The 19,731-nt window shown below is 57.0% G+C and overlaps 2 protein-coding genes across 2 annotated transcripts; both read left to right on the forward strand.

Moving 5' to 3' along the window:
* The first annotated feature begins 325 nt into the window (after nucleotides 1-325).
* MAP3K11 (mitogen-activated protein kinase kinase kinase 11) lies at nucleotides 326-14,947 on the forward strand. Its single transcript, XM_039840402.1, has 11 exons — nucleotides 326-442; nucleotides 674-1,970; nucleotides 6,231-6,411; nucleotides 6,603-6,751; nucleotides 6,857-7,032; nucleotides 7,164-7,407; nucleotides 7,903-8,016; nucleotides 8,888-9,023; nucleotides 9,117-9,208; nucleotides 13,596-13,916; nucleotides 14,610-14,947. The coding sequence occupies exons 2-11, from the start codon at nucleotides 1,235-1,237 to the stop codon at nucleotides 14,945-14,947; spliced, it is 2,487 nt and encodes an 828-aa protein (XP_039696336.1). The 5' UTR covers nucleotides 326-442; nucleotides 674-1,234.
* Nucleotides 14,948-16,302: 1,355 nt separating this feature from the next.
* KCNK7 (potassium two pore domain channel subfamily K member 7) lies at nucleotides 16,303-19,616 on the forward strand. Its single transcript, XM_039840922.1, has 3 exons — nucleotides 16,303-17,240; nucleotides 18,547-18,945; nucleotides 19,223-19,616. The coding sequence occupies exons 1-3, from the start codon at nucleotides 16,922-16,924 to the stop codon at nucleotides 19,426-19,428; spliced, it is 924 nt and encodes a 307-aa protein (XP_039696856.1). The 5' UTR covers nucleotides 16,303-16,921; the 3' UTR covers nucleotides 19,429-19,616.
* The last annotated feature ends 115 nt before the right edge of the window (nucleotides 19,617-19,731 follow it).

Consider the following 19,731-nt stretch of genomic DNA (forward strand, 5'->3'; position numbering starts at 1 on the left):
GAGGCCTCTACTTCCGGGTCACAACTCAGGTTCGGTGTGCCGAGAGCGACCCTCCAGAACAGGCGGGAATAGTCGAAATAGGATAGCGTCGTTTCTCTTAAAGTGACAGGCTCAAGGCAATTGGGGTCAACTCAGCGACTGTGAGGGCGACTTTTGCTATTCTGAATCCAATTCAGGATCCCAATCTCAGTTTCCACCCGCTGGGGAAGGGGCATGAAGAAGTGGATTGTTTCCCAGCCGAGGGGAAGAGAACCTTAGACAACCCGTTCCAAGAGCTTGAGGTGCAGCAAGTTACATCCTCCTCCAATCTTCTCCACCCCCATCCCACTAGCTCTGCAAAACAGAGCTTCTAGTTCCCATTTCAGATCTGAAGCGAATGAGGCACAGCCCTGCAACTTCTGGAACCAAGACCACACTCGAGTTTACCCCGCTCTCAAGCCAGGTTCTTTACTCCGTTTTGCTACTGCGGATGCAGAGGGCGGGGGTGGCCCGTTCTTAGCGGATAACCACCTCTGCTAAGGCTCGCTAAGATGGGGGGTTGGGGCTACCCTTCCCCTCCTTCTGCTCCTCCTCGCCCGCCCGCCTACCCGGGAACTCCCCAGGCTCGGCCGCCGCAGCCTCTGGGAGGGGAGCGGTGCTACTCGCTCGCGTCATCTGATGCTGTTTCCTGCAGGAGGGAGAAGAGCGGAGAAAAAGTGAAACTCCACCCTCCACCTCTGCCTCCCGCCCCCAGGGCCAAAGTACAAAGGGAGGAGGAAGAAGGGAACGGGGGTTGGAGCCGTCGGGCCGAGGGAGCCGGGCCAGGAAGGGGCAGCTGGGCCCAACCAGGGACACTCCAGCCACCCCTACGCTAAAAGAACCAACCGGAATCCAGGCGCTGCCCCTCGCTGGCCCCACCTTACACTTGGTGGTTGCTGGAGCCAGCCTCCCAAGACTGCTCCGGGAGTGAGGGACACCTGGGCCCTTCTGAGCTGGCAATGGTGAGACGCCGGAGACCCCCGGGTCCCATCCCCGGAGCCTGACCACACTGCCCTGGGTTGCCTTCCTCTAGAAGCCCGAGATGCGGCGGGCTGGGAGGCAACACTCCTGGCTCCCTACAGAGGCGTGGGTCTGGGGCTGAGGGCCAGGACGCGGATGCCCAGATTCTGGGACTAGGGCCTCGGCAGCCAGCAAGGGTGGGGACCAGGGGCACCCAGGGAAGGTCCCCTACACGCCCCAACGCCGGCTCTCAGCCATGGAGCCCTTGAAGAACCTCTTCCTCAAGAGCCCACTGGGGTCATGGAGCGGCGGTGGCAGTGGGGGCGGAGGGAGCAGCGGCGGAGGCTGGCCAGACGGGTCCCCGAAAGCAGCGGCTTATGCCAACCCTGTGTGGACAGCCTTGTTTGACTACGAGCCCAATGGACAGGACGAGTTGGCCCTGCGAAAGGGCGACCGTGTGGAGGTGCTATCCCGGGATGCGGCTATCTCAGGCGATGAGGGCTGGTGGGCGGGTCAGGTGGGTGGCCAGGTAGGCATCTTTCCGTCCAACTATGTATCTCGGGGCGGCCCGCCCCCATGCGAGGTGGCCAGCTTCCAGGAGCTGCGGCTGGAGGAGGTGATCGGCATTGGTGGCTTCGGAAAGGTCTACCGCGGAAGCTGGCGAGGCGAGCTGGTGGCTGTGAAGGCAGCTCGACAGGACCCCGATGAGGATATCAGCGTGACAGCTGAGAGTGTGCGTCAGGAGGCCCGGCTTTTCGCTATGTTGGCACACCCCAACATCATTGCCCTCAAGGCTGTGTGCCTGGAGGAGCCCAACTTGTGCCTGGTGATGGAGTACGCAGCTGGTGGGCCCCTCAGCCGTGCCCTGGCTGGGCGGCGTGTGCCCCCCCACGTGCTGGTCAATTGGGCCGTGCAGATTGCCCGTGGGATGCACTACCTGCACTGTGAGGCCCTGGTGCCTGTCATCCACCGAGACCTCAAGTCCAACAACAGTGAGTTTTCGGGGAGCATGGTCGGAGGGTGGCATGGCCCAAGCACACACATACTGTCAACTCAGCTGAGCCTACCTGGGCCTCTGCTAGAGGCAGGAGCTCTGGCCCTAGGGGAATCCCAGTTGACTGGGACACCCCCTGTTCCAGCGTCCTTAATGCCGCAGCCCCAGAAATCCTTGACTGCAGCTCACAGCTGCCAAGTTGAAAATTTGGGATCTCTCAGGTGTGCCATAAGTGTCCTGCCTAGCCATGGCCACCACGTCATGGAAACGGAGCTCTGGATACCGGCGCTCCGCCTCTTCCCCCCTTATGCCTTTGGTGCTCTGCTCTCTTCTCCACTTGTGGTGGGCAGATCCTCCAGAACAGATCTCCTAGGGGAAACCCCCCCACGGTGGTTGCGGTGGTCAAGGCTGGGGCCAGGGCAGAAATTCTGGCCCCACTCCTCCCCTCGGCCGCATGACCTCTCGGCGGTTATTTCAACTCAGAGCCTCAGTTCCAGACTGTAAAGAGGGAGTAGCTGGGAGCGGGAAATGGCTTAATGGACTGAGCAGGCCCTGTTGTCTGATGCTAGTACACAGTGGGTCCTCAGCCATGAGCGTGGACATTTGGGGGTTGAGCCACCAAGAGGGCTTCACCTGGAATCAGCTCTTGGGGTGGGGATGGCAGGACTATGGGAGGCACTCCATTTCAGGCCCCACACACTGCCCAGCATAGGCCCAAGGCAAGGAGTGACAAGCTCAGAGGGCTTCCTTTCCTCCAGCAGGCAGGCTTCCCAACAGACCAAAAGCAGGCAACATTCAGAGAGGCACCAGCTGGATGTCCAGGCCGGGCCTGACAAGAGTGAAAGCCAGGAGGCAGGATTCAGCACAGTAATGGGGACACAGGCCTAGGCCTGCTGGGGCCCAGGTGCAGGTTGTAGAGCAAAAGGAAGTGCGGAGGGGTCAGTAGGGTTACTGGAGAGGCACGGACAGCTTTTGGGGGAGTGAGCATGGATATTTTGAGCCTCCTGGCCTGGGCTCACCGTGGACAGGGGACCTGGGGCGAGCGAACAGCAGAACCCAGTGATATCCAAGTCCTTCCCAGGACCAGAGGGGCCGGGGGATGTCTGCCAGGAACCCCACCCACTCCCCTCATCCACAGTAGGGGGCAGTTTCCACCTCTCATTCAGGGTCCTAGCCATCTAGGGACCCCCACTCCCTACTGAAGCCTAAGGGGGATTCCCCAAGGGCCCCAGGGAGGAGGGGACGCTGTCTTCTGTTTTTCCTCCAGTTTTCTTTCCAGAGAAAATGGAACAATAGCCCAGGCCCCTGCTCCCCACCCTCCCCACCGCTTCCTGCGTTTCCTGCTGCCCCTGAGCCGGCTTCCTGCCCTTGCTCCAGCCTCTGCTCCCTCCCAAGCCCAGCTGCCTGCAGGGGAGGAAAGAGCTGGGGGTGGGGGGTTTGTGGGAGAGGAAGGAGCCAGGGTTTGCACCCCCACTCCCCTCCAGTTCCCCTGCTTCCCTCCCAGAGTCTGGGTGGTGGTGAAAGGCAGGCAGGGTGCCCTTAGCCTCCCCGATCCTGGCCTCCCACCTTGCAGATCCCAGTCCTAGGCCTGGGGTGCTGTCTGAGGGATTGGGGGGGAAGTCCCTGGACTGGGGGGGCGCAGGCAGGAAACAATGGCATGATTTTCCTGGACAATGGGGGCCTTGTGAGGAAGGCTGGCGGGGAGAGGAGGGGGAATTCTCCAAGCCCACGAGTCACAGGACTGACCAGCCAGCCCGGCCTGGGCCTGACCTCCCAATTCTCCCCCAAAGTATCCCCCGCCCCATTGGAAACCTGGACCAAGCCCCCAGAAAGGAGAAGTAAGGACCATGGGAGGAAAGCGGAAGATGTGCGAGCTGCCTAGGCCACTCCCGAGCCCCACAGAGGCCAGCCTGGGAGGGGGCTGGGGGCCAGGTCCCCTTCAGAGGCCAGGGAGTCCTAAGGGAACACTGAGGCAGGGGATCTCTAGTCCCCTCTCTTCTGGGTGGACCCTGACTGCCCCATCCCAAATGTCTACATTAGACACCAAAAGAGCAACTTGGGTTGGAACAAATTCGAGGCACTTGGAGAAAAACAGGGAATGCAGAGGAGAGGAAGAGGCTTCGTAGGTGTCAGGTCGAGCTAGGGGTGGGAGGTGGCAGAAAAGCTACCAGTACAAAGAAGTGCTGAGTCTTGGGTAAGTTACCTGGGCCTCAAGTTACCTGACTAAAAAGGGGGCCTCCCAGCCTGTGATACTGGTGCAGAAAGCGCTTCACTAGTCTGTGAGGTACCACGTGTGGCTAGAGACCCAGCCAGGAAGCAGCAAGGGCTGGTCTTCAGGAGGATGGGTGGGTCCTGGCACCGGAGGAGGCAGGAGTCCCTCTCCAACCCCAGCACACAGACCCCTTCGCCTGGTCCCACTCCAGCCACCTGCTCCATGTTCTTCGGAAGGAGCTCGTGTAGTGTTTACTAAATGGTCAGGTTCTGAGCCTCCAGCAGCTGGGCCAGAGGCTGTGGCAAAGCTGGGAGTAAGTTGTGATCGAGGAAGGAAAAGAGAGTCTACAGAGAGATGTTATTAGCTGAAGAATCTTTAGGATAATTGACATTTAGCACTTTAATGCTAGATGTCAGACCTTGCGCCAAGGCTTTAAAAAGTATGATCTTGTATAATATGCGTGACAACCCTGAGGTGGCTTTTGTCGTCATCCTCAGCTTTATTAACTTCAGAACTCAGCCCCAGTCTGGCTCAGAGGGTGGATTGCAGGACCATTCTCTGAGTTAGGAGAAATGGCAAGATTTGCCGGGCATGGTGGGATGATGAAGGTGGTTGTTGAGGGCGTACGGACATCAAGTAGGGCAGCTAATGGGCAGCTGAATTGACTCTGACTTAGAGCTCCAAATGTAGGAGATGCCAATGGGTGGCTAGGCACCTAGGACAAGATAAGACAGCCTGGGGGCGGTGGGCAGAGGTTCAGGAGAGGCCAGGCTCTGAGGAATTGACAGGTTGAGGATGGGAGAGACCCTGAAGGGAATGGCACAAGCAGAGAAAGGCCCCAGGAGCCAAAGGCAGCGGGGTAGGTCAGTGCCAAATGCCCCCACAAGGCCCAGAGAGCTCGGCCAGCAGCAGGATATGGAGTTGTGTTTTTAGGCCTGAAAAAGTGCATACCCTGGTTCTGCCATCCCTTCTGAGAAGTCTCTGACTCACTGGGCTGTGTTAGACACTGGGGCCTGCCTCACACCCAGCGGCCTTCTGGTACTCCCCCCCAGTACTCTGGGCTGCCCCCATTACAGTGCTGTCACCTGAGCAGGAGAGCTGAGAGGTGTGTTCTAAAATGACACGTGTTCAGAAACGTAGCTGGCTTGGATGTCACTTCCCTACAGTGCAGTTGTCTATAACCAGAAAAGTAGAGAGGCCCTTTCAGACCCTGGATGATTTTATGACTTTGTCCTCTTTGTATTCCTCTAAAACTTCTCTCATTTGAGCCATGTTTTTCCTGATGAGAGATTTGCAATCTGCTTCTTCCTCTCTCTGTAGAGATGGTGGCCCCCTTTTGGATCAAAGCCATGAGCCCCGGCCAAGTCTGACCATCCATTCCTACATTTATTCCAAGCTCCTCCTTTCTGGCCAAGAACCATCAGTTTCTTAGATCCCTTTCTCTCCACATTCAACTGCGTTAGTAGTTATCTTTTGGAGTCTTTCTCTCCCCTGGGAGTGGCTGCATTAACCACAGTGTGATATGGGAACTCGGGGCCTGTGGTGCCTGTTGGGTTCCCTCCTGCTCCCCACCCCAAGGGAGGTTCTGATTCACACTACTGCCTCAGCAAAATGACAAGACACGGGTGTCTCTTGAAATTAAAGGCACAGAGGTTAAGAGGCTGCAATATTGCTGATTTCTATTCAGTTCAGACTAGGTTGGAATCTGCTTTATTTGTGTGTGATCTTGGCCAAGTCATTTCCTTGCTTAGTTTCTTCACCTGTAAAATGGGGACAATGATGTCTACACAGATCTTTTTCTGTGAGTGCTAGAACTGAGTGTAAAACGTCTGGTCTCTAATAGCCCCTCCATCAACATTTCCCAGCATTGTTATTTTTTATCTGATTCTACCCCAACCCCAGCTGTGAGTTTTCTGGGGCAAGATCACCTCAGTGCTCCTAGAACCCAGCCAGGATGTCTGTCAGATGACAGTTTGCTCCCAGCTCCTCCCTGTCCCCACCACCTGAGCCTGGAGCACCCACAATCCTGCCCCTCCTCTTCCCCAGTTCTGCTGCTGCAGCCTATTGAGGGCGACGATATGGAGCACAAGACCCTGAAGATCACTGACTTCGGCCTGGCCCGAGAGTGGCACAAAACCACGCAAATGAGTGCTGCGGGCACGTATGCCTGGATGGCTCCGGAAGTTATCAAGGCCTCCACCTTCTCTAAGGGCAGCGATGTCTGGAGGTGCGGCCTGGGTGGAGGCTGGACAGGGCCAGCTGTGGGGCTGCAGAAGGCAGAGGTGGCTGCCAAAATCTAGGGCTGGGCAGACAGGCAGAGCCCTGGGGGAGGGACCCAAGTCATTTAGTTCTTGATTGCTTTGGGGTGCAATGGCAATGAATGGAGGAGGGGACACAGACCCTTTGTCTCGCCCACAGCTTTGGGGTGCTGCTGTGGGAATTGCTGACTGGGGAGGTGCCCTACCGTGGCATCGACTGCCTTGCTGTGGCCTACGGAGTGGCTGTTAACAAGCTCACACTGCCCATCCCGTCCACCTGCCCTGAGCCCTTCGCACAGCTCATGGCTGGTAAGGGAAGGGTGCGGGAGGGTGAGGGGCAGAGCTCCTTGGCCCAAAACACATCCACCCACAGACCTCTTCTTATTCTGTCCCCCCTACACGCTGTGCCCTCAGACTGCTGGGCGCAGGACCCCCATCGCAGGCCCGACTTCGCCTCCATTCTGCAGCAGTTGGAGGCGCTAGAGGCGCAGGTCCTGCGGGAAATGCCGCGGGACTCCTTCCATTCCATGCAGGAAGGCTGGAAGCGCGAGATCCAAGGCCTCTTCGACGAGCTGCGGGCCAAGGAAAAGGTAGGAGTCAGGGTCCCACGGTTAGGAAATACCAAGAAGGAGTGTCTCCCTGGTTTCCACTGGGCAGAGCTAGGATGGGCCCCAAGATCCCTACCGTAGTGACCCCACTGCCTTCACTACTCTGTTCTCAGGAACTACTGAGCCGCGAGGAGGAGCTGACCCGAGCGGCGCGTGAGCAGCGGTCACAGGCGGAGCAGCTGCGGCGGCGCGAGCACCTGCTGGCTCAGTGGGAGCTGGAGGTATTCGAGCGCGAGCTGACACTGCTGCTGCAGCAGGTGGACCGCGAGCGGCCCCACGTGCGCCGCCGCCGCGGCACCTTCAAGCGCAGTAAGCTCCGCGCGCGCGACGGCGGCGAGCGCATCAGCATGCCACTCGGTAAGGGGCGGGCTTCCTCACGCCGCCCGCCATTGGCTGCATGGGCGGAGGGGTGGAGTCAGGCGGTCGTGCTGGCCGCACTGGGATTGGTTTAGGGTGTTGGTGGGTGGACCCGTGAGCTGCAGATTGGGAGGGGTGGGACTAGGCGTGTTTGTCTGGGCGGGTTCTGGGGAGGATATTTGCATGTCGGCCTGGGAGTGGCTGCGGCCGGGAAGGGGCGAGGCTCATGGAAGTTCTGGGAAGGCTGAGGGGCGGGGCGAGCGGGCTCCCGGGAATCTCCGACTCCGCTGGGCATCTTCGGATGGTGAAGTCCAGGCGGTCCGCTTTCCTTACTGAGAGCCTGGGGCCCAGGAAGGCTGTGAGGCTGGCCTCAGTCACAGTCACCATGCCAGGCCCGGTCTCTATACTGCCTACGAGCCAGCCAGGGGTCCCTGCAGGTCGAAATCTGTGCTCTCCTTCACCACAAACCTGTACCTGCTTCCTTCCCAAACCCAGACTTCAAACACCGCATCACTGTGCAGGCCTCGCCCGGCCTGGACCGGAGAAGGAACGTCTTCGAGGTCGGATCTGGGGACTCGCCCACCTTTCCCAGGTTCCGGGCCATCCAGTGTAAGAAACTTTGCTGTTCTATGCCCTTCCCCCACCGCTTATCCTCTGTCAAACCCTTTCTTTTCTTTTCTTCTTCTTCTTTTCTTTTTTTTGTAGGTGAGGCGACTCTTGGTTGACCTCACAGATTGCAAGGACTTTGTCAGCTTATAGTCCCTTATTTTTTTATTTTTTACACTTACAGCATTTAGTCTTCCCAGGTGGTCTCCCATCCAAGTACTAACCAGGCCCGACTCTGCTGAGCTTCCGAGATCAGACGAGATCAGGCTTGTTGAGGGTAGCATGGCTGTAGACTGTCAAACCCTTTCTTAACGTTGAATCCTATCACTGTCTCCTCTTCCTCCCAGCCTCCAGTCTCTTCTGTCAGTCTAGACTGGTACTTCTGAGTTCCCAAGCAGCATTTTTTTACTAATTTTTTGAGGTTAAAACAATCGTATGACACTAGTATCTTTTAAATGTCATGCTAACATTAACTTAATTCTTCACAATTATTATGTGAGGTAGCTGTCCTTACTAAGTTTTATAAATGAGGGAAGTGAAAAAAGCAATTTGCCTAATGTTACACATCTATGAGTCAGAATTCAATCCCAGTTTGAATTTACTGCAGTGTCTGTATTACCTTCTAAGCAGCAAATGCCAGCTGAAGGACTAGATGAGATGCCCCACCCTACTACCAACACCAGGACCCAAACCCACCTACCTCGCCCCAGTTCTGTTCAGTTCTGTGACCCAAAGCCCACCTGGGAATGGATTGGGGCCCAGCCTGCTCTCATCCTATAAGACATTGCCCCTGAAGCCTGACTCTCACGATGGGGGAGAATAAGGATCAGGACTTTTGACCTCAGCTTAGATTCCATCGGTTTTTCCCCTGCAGTGGAGCCTGCAGAACCAGGCCAGGCATGGGGCCGCCAGTCTCCCCGACGTCAGGAAGACTCAAGCAATGGAGAGCGGCGAGCATGCTGGGCCTGGGGTCCCAGTTCCCCCAAGCCTGGAGAAATCCAGAATGGGAGGTGAGTACCCAGGTGTCCTCAACCCCAGCATCATCTGCCTCCCAACAGCCATGAGATTCACGAAGCACAACTCCCCTCCCCTCCTGTTACCAGGAGAAGGTCTCGCATGGACGAAGCTACCTGGTACCTGGATTCAGATGATTCATCCCCCTTAGGATCTCCTTCCACACCCCCAACGCTCAATGGTAAGTGGCCTTGTTGCCCTCCAGCAGACTCTTGCTGCACCCCTTCTGTAGTTGTTGTGGGGGGCTACCAGAAGCCATCAGGCACAGCAAGGCCAAACCTAGAACCCAGGTCTGACCTATAGGCCCATGACTGAGCTGGGTACAGCCCAAGCCTCAGCGAGCCCAGAGTCTGGTACCCCTGTTCAGGCCTCTTTCCTAGCCTGCGGGGGTCACTGTGTCCTCAGCAGGCTCTAGAGGGAAGGAAGATGGAATGGTGTCCCCCATTTGGGATACAAGAGAAGCTGGGCCCAGAGAGAGGAAGGAAACAGCCCATGTGGACTGGAGACAGACAAGTGGCTGCCATACTGTGCTTCTCAGAGTCCCGTCTGAGAAGCTTCTATGCGGAGAAGGGTATACGAAAGCTGAGCAGGTGGGGAACCAGGGCCCATTCTCACTGCATCTGGGGTCGTTCTCGGCTTTTCTTCACGATGACAGCACTTACTATGTTCCAGGCATTCCATGAAAGCAAAAACCCTGTGAGGGGAGGTGCTATTATTATTCCTGCTTTCGAGATGAGGAAACTGAGGTCCCTAAGGGTGAAGTCACCTACCTAAAGCCCCCAGCTAAGGATCTGAACCCATAGTGACTTTGGTTCCCATGCTCGTGGAAAGCTTCCTCTGAACCTTTCACTTGTAGAAAGGGTTTCTCACATTCGAACAGCTTGGGAAGCTAGGGGGTCAGGCAGAAAGCAGGGCTCATCTCTACACCACCCAGCATTGGCAGGGGCTAGAAAGTTTCAGTCTCCCTTGCCCGTGGGTCTCTTCAGAGCTCCCAGCTGCACCTGCTTCTCACAGCCAGAACACAAGACCTGGCTTAGTTGCTGTCAGGCCAGTGTCCTATTCAGCAAACGATTTAGACTCTCTTCTCTCACTTGACCCAGCACATCACCTCCACTACTACCTGAGTAATCACAACAGCTAACATTTATTGGGTCCTTCTCTGTGCCAGGAAATGCTGTGAGGTATTATTATTAGCTCCATTTTATCGAGGAGGAAACTGAGGCACAGAGAGGTTAAGTGCTTTGATATAGGGCACACAGTACAACTGGGCTTAGAACCGGGTCTGACTCTAGAGGCAGAGCCCTGGATCCCTGTCTGCTGCACCATTTACTGTTCTCGCAGCTGCATTGCCCCAAGCTGGCTCTGCCGCAGGGACTGAATTGAGACTGGGAAGGCTAAGAGGCCGGCTTGGATTCACCTGCTCTAGAATGTACCAGGCCAGAAGGGTCAGTAGAGAAGTCGAAGCAGCCTCTCATCATGTTCTGCAGATCCCTTTGTCCTTGCAGTCAGGGGCAAAGACCAAAAGGCCTGGACCCCATCCTTCTCAAGCTTGCCACTTTACCTGAAAGGACGTCACCTGCCCCAGCCCAGCTGCTGGCTGAGCACTGGGTTCCCTTAGCACAAGCCCACACTCCAGTCACCATCTTGAGCCCACAAAAGTGCATGACCTTGACCTCCCAGCCACCCAGAATCAGAAGCCTGGCTGAATATCAAAGAAGAGCCCCTAAGACTGTCCCAGGCATAAGCCACAGCATTGGGGAACCCCATCTTCCACCTCTATCCCCAACTGGGTGTCCTGGTCCCTGGGGAACTGGTGGCACTGAGTTGCATATTGGCAGATGCAGTCAGGCCACAATGACAAATTGCCCTGTGATGCCTGTTACCTGGAGCTGGCCATGTCCTCTCCATGAAGCCTCACAAGCAATTTCATCTTCATCTTTAGATCAAGAATAGTTGTGCTACTTTCTTCTAAACAGCAGGGTTGCCAATTCTTAGTGCCAGGAAGCTTAGAGGCTAATTAAACCCTTGCTGAATTACCTTGGGCAAGTCACTTACCTTTTGGAACCTCAGTTTCTCAGGCCATTGACTGCAGGAACTTCTTTCCACTCATGGTGTGTACTGACCTCCATCTTCACTTAGCTTTGTCCCATTTTTCTTCTTTGAAACATGTTTTCCCTGTTCTGTTTAAACTCACTATAAATAATCAGTTTCTTTACCTTTAAAATGGGGTGATAACGATCACCTTACGTGGTTGTTGCAAGGATTATAAGAATGGATTCTGCCATTAAACATGTATTGATGCATTTTATGAACAAGGCATCAGCGTGTTAGAAATCAACACGGCCCTGACCTCGGAGAGGGCCTAGTCTGGAGCAGGAGGCAGACTCCTGAATAAACGAGTACAGTAGAAGCAGTAAGTGTGGGGACAAGGGCTGTATTAAGGCATAACATGAGCAATAACTGCACAAGTTAGGGGCTTTCTAGGAAGGCTTCTAAAAGAGAAACTCATTTTCCCCTACACTCTGCTCACTTCACTTCTGACACCAAATGTGTGAGATTGTTCCCCACACTGACCAATTCTCCGACACCAGCTGGGTGTCCTACAGTTCAATTCAAGTCCAACACTATCTACCTGGAGTTCATTACCTGGACCCCACAGGTTAAGAGCTCCGTCCCCCAAGAATGCTCCCACTTCAGATGCCAATTTCAAGTCCAGGTTGTCACGTGCTTCTGACCAACTGGCTGTGAATCGGAGGTTCCCACAAACCCCTCTTCAGGTTTGATAATTTGCTAGAGCAGATCACAGAACTCAGGAAAACAGTTTACGTACTAAATTACCAGTTCCTTATAAAGGAAGGATACAGATCAAGAACGACCAGATCGAAGAGATGCATAGGGCAAGGGATGTGGGAACGGGGACAGGCATCAGTGCCCTTGCGAGCACAACCCTTTCCCAGCACCTAGGGGTGTTCACTAACCCGAAAGTTCCCTGGACCCCTTCCTCCAGGGTGTTTATGGAGGCTTCATTACACAGGCATGATTGATTGGTGAACTCATTGACCAGTGATGATCAAATTCAACCTCCAGCCCCTCCCCACCCCAAAGTGGGGTGGGGCTGAATGCTTCATCCCTCTTTAATTACGCGGTTGGTTCCTCTGTCAACCAGACCCCATCCCTAGGGGCTTTCCAAAAGTCGACTCGTTAATATGAACTCAAGTGTGGTTAAAAGGGACTTGTTATGAATTTTAAAAGATGCTCCTTTTTCCTTTATCACTCTATCACTCTGCCAGGAATGAGAAGAAGACCAAATACATTTCTTATTATAAATCACAATATCACAGCGTCACAGAGGAGGTGACATCTGAGCTGGGTCTTGATGGGTGGGAAAGGTTTGCTGGGCAGAGGGAATAGTGTGTGCACAGGTGTGGGGCTCTCCAGACCTGAGGAGCGAGAAGCCCGGCTGAAACTCAGAGGGGAGGTGAGAACCAAGGAGTAACAGGCAGGGGCCAGGCCCGCGCCGCCTGGGTCTGTGAAGCCCAGTGCAGCCCCAGCACATCGGTCAGCAGATCGTTGAATGAATGAGTGAGTGAAGCTGGAAAAACAAGATGGAGGCAGTTTGGGAAGGTCCTGGAAATTACGGGGAGTTTTTATGCAGAGACCTGTCTTAAGAAGCAGAAAGACTGGGTGAAGGTTATGGCTGACGATGGTACCCCCCCCAGGCCCAGTCCTGGTTCACAGTAGAAGCTCATTTTTCTCAGCCTTGCATTTCTTCCTCTTGGCACACAGCCAGCGCTCCACTCCAGGCAGGCCTACTCCAGGCCTGGCCCAAAGAGGAAGGGGAAGACGGAAGGGACAAGGCTGGGGAAGGCTTTCAAAACCCAGCCAAGGAGCTTGAACTTTCTTCTCGTGGCAGTGGAGAGCCATGGCAGGTTCTAGAGCCGAGGAGGACCCGACAGAATTGGAGTTTGTGGGAGGTCACCCTAGACCCCTCCCTACTTCCTCAGTGATGGGTTCCCTAGGCCCACAGGTAGGACAGAGATGTCCTGAAATCCAGAGCAGAGTCTGCTTGGGAAGTAATGGAGGGCAAAGGCTCTGTTGCCCCTGCATTGAGGCCACCTGCTCCCCTCACTGGCTGTGCAGCCTTAGACAAGCCCTCAATCTCTCCGAGCCTAGAAGCCCCACCCCCACCCCCCACATAAGGATCAGACAACATAATGGCACAAACTGCCCTCTCTGAGCCTCAGTTTCTTCATTTCTGGGATAGAGACAGTGATGTGTGCCTCGGGGGTTGTTGTTTACATTAGACAGAATTGCCCTGCGTGCCCCAGATAAGTTCCTGCTGGAGTGGGGGCAGGCAGGAAGAAGGTAAGGTGGTCACAGGGCATAGGTCCTAGTGTCGTCCCTTGGGCCCTGCAGCTCTGGAACTCAGAGGCGAGTTGAGAGCCAGGGAGCCGGGGCAGGGAAGATGTTGTGGGGTGCAGAATCCAGTCTTTGTTTCAGGGCCACTGAGGGGGTCCCTGGAGACCAACATGAAGATTGCCTAACCTGTGTCTCGCCCCCGCCACCAGGTAATCCCCTGCGGCCGAGCCCGGAGCCAGAGGAGCCGCGGCGGCCGCCGGCGGCAGCAGCAGCAGAACGCGGTAGTGGCTCCGGGACGCCCAAGCTGATCCAGCGCGCGCTGCTGCGCGGCACCGCCCTGCTTGCCTCGCTGGGTCTCGGTCGCGACCTGCAGCCGCCTGGGGGCCCAGGCCGCGAGCGCGGAGAGCCTCCGCCAACGCCCCCAGCGCCGCTGCCCACGCGGTCCCCTGCCGAGCCGCCCCCTTCTCCGCTCATCCGCTTCTCCCCCAAGACTCCTGACGCCCCCACCTCCCTGTTGAGCCCGGATGCTGGTCCCCAGCCCGTCCCCGCTCACTTGGGCTGAAGTCCCTGCAAGACCCGCCCGTCAACTTCCATAAGAAACTGGCCTTGAAGACGCGGTGAGTGGCGGGTTGCTGGCCGGCTTGGTGGTGGAGAGGGGAGCGGGGCAAGCGCACAGGTGTCTGCGGGGCCCCAGACCAGGGCGCTGGGCACGCATGAGGGAACTGAGTTCTAAGTGCAGCCACCCAGTGGTCAGGGGTGGGGCGGGGCCCGGCCAGGCTGGTTGTGAAATAATAGAAGCAATGATAATGATGACAGTGACAGTAGCCGACCCCTGGTTGCTTACTTGTGCCAGGAACTGTTCCTAGTGCGTTAGAGAGGTCGTCTCATGTAACGACCACGAGAACCCTGTGAACTAGTTACTCTTGTTAGACCCATTTTTTTAGATGAGGATATTTAAGGCACAGAGAGAGCAAGGGACCTGAGGCTCCCGCTTGGAGGTGACAGAGCTAGAATCCAAGCCCAGGCCCCTCAGCTCTAGAGGCCTGGCTCTGACCTGCTTCCTAGTAAACAGATGCACCATGGAGCATAAGGGGCCACAGAAGTTATGAGTCAACTAGCTTATTGTGCAGATGGGGAAACTGAGGCCTGGAGCAGGGCCATGCCTCCTGGCGACACCCAGGAGTAGGTGGCCACCTGACCCTGTGCCCCTCCCCTCTTCATAGGACGTACTGTCTCGCCCCCACCAGGAATATCTCGCTCCGCTCCTGGCACCCCGGGCACCCCACGCTCACCGCCCCTGGGTCTTATCAGCCGACCTCGGCCCTCACCCCTTCGCAGCCGAATCGACCCATGGAGCTTCGTGTCAGCCGGGCCACGGCCTTCACCCTTGCCCTCACCACAGCCTGCGCCCCGCCGGGCACCCTGGACCTTGTTCCCGGACTCAGACCCCTTCTGGGACTCTCCACCTGCCAACCCCTTCCGGGGGGGCCCTCAGGACTGCAGGGCGCAGACCAAAGACGTGGGTGCTCAAGCCCCATGGATGCCGGAAGCAGGGCCTTAAGTGGGCTGGGCTGCTCCCTGCCACTCCAGCTGCCCTAGAAGAGTCACAGTATACACTGGAATAGGAGCCCGGCAAGCCTCTGTAGCTGCCTTGGTTTCCCCAAGGGACCCGCCCCCTTTGGGGGTCAGGAACACTACACTGCACAGGAAGCCTTCACACTGGATGGGGGCCTGCACCCCCCACACACCTGCAACCTGTGGGTCTCTCAACTTACCTGCCCCACTGGGGCCCAACACTGTACCCAGCTGGTTGGGAGGACCACAGCCTGTCTCAGGGAATTGCCCCCAGGGGTGGTGCCGGGAGGAGGGGAGGTGCGAGGGAGAGGGGCCAGCCTCAGCTGTCACCAGCACTTTTGACCAAGTCCTGCTACTGTGGCCCCTGCCCCAGGGCTTAGTGCCTGGACCCCCCTGCCCTGGGGGTTCTCTGGGTGTCTTCTTGCTGCCCCGGCCAGGGTCGGGGCCTCAGCCTCGGGATCCAATGAAGCCAAATAAACTCCCCAAACACAGCCTGTCACCTTTCTTAGAAGTAACCAAGGATCCAACCCCTTACACAACCCTGGTGACTTCACGCCCCCAGCAAAACGAGCAGTTGACCTGGGCCTGGGCTGGTGCCTTGCACCACACCCTTCCCCTCGGATCAGGTCCACCGGCCTCAGCCAGGAGGCCCTCGTCAGCCTCCCCGGCACCCACACGCACTGGCCTCACCCAGTGTCACTTGCCAGGCCTTTCCCACCATTTCAAGTGACGCTTCACCCTGATTCATCCTGCTGCCGGAAGATCCTTGCTTATCCTCAGGGCCCGGCTGTGATGTTGCCTCCCCAGGGACTCCTCTGGCTGTGCTGCTCTCAATCTGGGCAGCCCGCAGAACTCGGAAACCCACAGCCCTCTGGGTAGCATCTTGGGGGTTTGTTCTGAGTGTATATCCCACGGTCTGGACCCAGGAAGGGTGAACCCCTGGCACCTGGCTCCACTCACACTTCCCTTACTCCCACAGGGTCCTGCCGTTTATAGTCCAGGCTCCCCTCCCCGACCCCTTCACTCTCCATGGCAGCCAGACTCACTGTGTCTCCAGTGTCCAGCAGAGTGGGACTCAAGGGGGTGGGGCAGAAAAGGTTCCCAGGAGGGACTTAGAACAGAGACCTAACAGCAGCATCTCTCCAGGGCGCTCTGTGACTTCTCAACTCCTTACCTCGCCACCCCTGTCCCTACTAGACCCATCCCAAATCCCACATTCCTTTCCCACTCTGCTGCCCAGGGCACTGCCCTTCTATCCAGGATGCCTACAGTAGCCTCCCCACCCGCCCTCCAGAGGGTCCTAGACACACTTGTCCTCAAGAGGTGGCTCCGCCCACCCCCTTGCCCTCCCCATAGCCAGTTCCCTGTTCCTCTCACCCCCCAGCTCTTTCCCTGCTTGACTGGCCTCTTGTACCCCCAGCTGAATGTCACTCCTACAGGGGCCTTCTCAGAACGCTTTCCCATAATCAAGGGTTTCCTTCAGGGAGCGAATGACAAGGTGAACATGTCATATTTCCTTGCTAACAGGTTTCTTGTGTGAATATCAGAAGGAAAGGGACCTATGTCTGTCCAAGGTGTCCTCAGGATCTAAACCCCTGCTGAGTGGATGAATGGAGTACGTGTGACTGAGTGTGTCCTTCAAAAAACCACTAAGGTGTGACTCTGAGCCAGTCACTTACCTCTCTGGGCCTCGCCTTCCTCCACCCAGCCCTCACCACCCCAGCTTCAGGGAATTGGGCAAATAATGGCCCCAGAAACTGGGAGGAGTGAGCCACCTCACCTCTAAGCCGGAGCTGCCTCCTCTCCTCCAGTCCAAACTCACCCCAGCTATGTCCCAGGCTTCCCTCCCTCTCGGCCGCCCACACAGCAGTTCCTCCCAACCCCACCTGCCGGCCCCTCCCAGGTGCCTGCGGTGGAGCAGCCAGCTCCCAGGGCACCTCAGACTCCTTGGCGGCACACCATGGGGGGTCTAAGGCCCTGGGCCCGGTATGGACTCCTGGTTGTGGCCCACCTGCTGGCCCTGGGACTTGGGGCTGTGGTGCTCCAGACCCTGGAGGGGCCTCCAGCACTCCGGCTCCAGGCCAAGCTCAGGGCTGAGCTGGCCACTTTCCGGGCGGACTACGGGGCCTGCCTACCACCTGGGGCACTGGAGGAGCTGCTGGGCACTGCCCTGGCAGCCCAGGCCCATGGGGTCTCCAGACTGGGCAATGGCTCAGAGGCCAGAAACTGGGATCTGCCCTCGGCTCTTCTCTTCACTGCCAGCATCCTCACCACCACGGGTAAGGCCGCCAAGCGGCCGGGAAGGAGGGGGCTCCTGATTTCATGGCTCCCTGGGGTCCTGGGGGTGTAGCCCTTCCCCCCAACCCCAAAGTGCCAGACAGAGCCCAGGCCCTATTAAGCGTGACATCACAGCTGGGGCTCTTCGCATCAACACACCCCAACTGGTGCCTCAACTTCAGCTGCCAGGAGGGGTGTGGCCTCCCCGGCCCCACTCCCAAGCACCCTTTGAGACCCAGGAGAGGTGCTCAGACCCCATGGGCCTGAGGCGAGGCAGGGAATATATTGTGGGATGGCTTCTTGGATGGAGAGAAATGGAATGGACTTGGGGAGCACAGGAGGGAGTGTGAGGGGAGCAAGTCCTGAGGAGATGTGAGCTAAGCCCTGAGGGCACAGAGATGAAGAGATTCCTGGCAGAGGGAACAGCATGTGCGAAGGCCCAAAGCAAGCAAGCAATGGGTTTTTTTTTGGTCCTGCATAGTCTCTAAATACTTTTGAAAATGAAAGTCTGTTTTCCAACTTCTTTTGGAAAAATCAGAACATTCGAGCGGAGCCAGAATCCCTGCAAGGCCACATACTGGCTGGAGCAGGACGAGGCCTGCCCGTTTGGACAGAGCACGTGCTCTCCAGGCCATCCCAGTCCCCACCGCTCCCTCTTGTCTCGCATCTGGCCCCTCTAGGCGTTTGAGTCTACAAACTCTGGACTAGCTGATCCTGTTCTCCCAGCACGCCCTGCTCCCTCACCGCCCCTTCTTTGCACGTGCCTTCCGACTCTGAGTGCCCAGCTCGTGCAGGCTGTCTCTTTCGCAGCTCTTCATGTCAAGTGTCTTGACTGACTCTCCCGCCTGTCTCCCCCACTGAATGGCGAGGCCTAAGCAGACTCGGATTCCAGCACAAGGCCCAGCACAAAGCCCAGCACACGGGATAATGCGCTATACCTTTGGGGAGCGAAAGAGTGGGTGTTCTGCCCAGTGGATGTGGAAGTATCTATTAGTCAAGGGCAGAACTGAGGACTCACAAAGCCAGGCTCCCCCTGGGGCAGAACAGTTCTCAGAATCATCTCAGCTGCAAGAGGCCTGAGGGCAGACTGTCTCTTTTAACTCTTTCATTTTCCAGAAAATAAAAGAGTAGCCCAGAGACTTACTTGCCCAAGACCCCCAGTGAATGAGGAGCAGAGCCAGACAGGGCAGTTCCAGCAATCTCTGCCACTAGAGGGCAGCCCTCAGCTGAGGTGATGTTGGGGAAAGTGGGGACCCTATCAGCCCTTCCACATAAGTGCTCATTGCCCATTGTCTCTCTCCTCTCCAGGTTATGGCCACATGGGCCCGCTGTCGGCAGGTGGAAAGGCCTTTTGTGTGGTCTACGCGGTCCTGGGGCTGCCAGCGTCTCTAGCACTTGTGGCCACATTGCGCCACTGCCTGCTGCCTCTGTTCAGCCGCCCAGTTGCCTGGGTAGCTGTCCGCTGGCCGCTGGCACCAGCGAGGGCTGCGCTGCTGCAGGCAGCTGGACTGGGCCTGCTAGTGGCTGGTACCTTCGTGCTGCTACCAGCATTGGTACTGTGGGGTATGCAGGGTGACTGCAGCCTGCTGGAGGCCGTCTACTTCTGCTTCGGTTCGCTCAGCACCATTGGCCTGGGGGACCTGCTGCCTGGTCGTGGCCGTGACCTGCATCCAGTGCTTTACTACCTTGGCCAGATTGCACTTCTCGGTGAGTCCAGCTGCCAAGGAGCACTACGGGGAAGAGAGGAGGGAAGAGGAGCCTGGACTACAACTCCCATAAACCAGAGGTGGGGGAGGAGGCTAGCCTCACAGGTGGGGGGACCCTGCCCTAGGGGGTGGTGTGGGAGTTGCAGTTGGAAGAATCCAGGTGGCGGTGTTAAGTGAACTGAGTGACATCAGGGGCCAGGGTGAGTCACTAGGCTGGGAGGTGGGCAGGGAGCATCATTGGCATCCCAAGAGCTGCCCTAGCAACCTCTCCTTCCCAGGTTACTTGCTCCTGGGGCTCCTGGCCATGCTGCTGGCCGTGGAGACATTCTCGGAGCTGCCACAGGTCCGTGCCATGGTGAAGTTCTTCGGGTCCAGTGGCCCTGTGACCGCTGAGGACCAAGGTGTTATCCTGGGGCAAGATGAACTGGCTCTGAGCACTCTGCCCCCCTCAACCACAGCACCAGAACAGGCCCCAGCTTGCTGACAAGTGTCAGGTGATGTTGTTGAACTTCTTTCAGGTGGAGAAGCCTGAGGAGGAAGCCTCTAGCGATGGGTGCGAGGACTTCAGGGAATAATTTGTTAATAAAAAATTGAACGGGCAACAACCCCGACTGTGCTTTTGTCTCTTTCCTACGGTGATGAACAACCCAAACCCCCATCATCCTGCGAAAGCCGAGGTCTCGCCTCCATAGGCATCTGGGAACCTCAAAGCCGGCACGGCTCCATTTAGCATCGCAGGCAGACAACCTTATCGGCCTAAGCGCCAACCCCTTCCGTCCATTGAAAA

The sequence above is a fragment of the Pteropus medius genome, unplaced genomic scaffold, assembly GCF_902729225.1.
Source record: "Pteropus medius unplaced genomic scaffold, Ma_sr-lr_union100, whole genome shotgun sequence".
Lineage (NCBI taxonomy): Eukaryota > Metazoa > Chordata > Mammalia > Chiroptera > Pteropodidae > Pteropus > Pteropus medius.

What these genes read in the sequence shown, in the direction of transcription:
- MAP3K11 (XM_039840402.1), top strand. Translation starts at nt 1,235, where the DNA reads ATGGAGCCCTTGAAGAACCTCTTCCTCAAGAGCCCACTGGGGTCATGG. An exon ending in GGAGAAATCCAGAATGGGAG is followed by an intron (nt 9,024 to 9,116) that starts GTGAGTACCCAG and finishes TCCTGTTACCAG; the next exon opens with GAGAAGGTCTCGCATGGACG. An exon ending in CCTGTTGAGCCCGGATGCTG is followed by an intron (nt 13,917 to 14,609) that starts GTCCCCAGCCCG and finishes CCCTCTTCATAG; the next exon opens with GACGTACTGTCTCGCCCCCA.
- KCNK7 (XM_039840922.1), top strand. Translation starts at nt 16,922, where the DNA reads ATGGGGGGTCTAAGGCCCTGGGCCCGGTATGGACTCCTGGTTGTGGCC. An exon ending in CAGCATCCTCACCACCACGG is followed by an intron (nt 17,241 to 18,546) that starts GTAAGGCCGCCA and finishes TCTCCTCTCCAG; the next exon opens with GTTATGGCCACATGGGCCCG. An exon ending in TGGCCAGATTGCACTTCTCG is followed by an intron (nt 18,946 to 19,222) that starts GTGAGTCCAGCT and finishes TCTCCTTCCCAG; the next exon opens with GTTACTTGCTCCTGGGGCTC.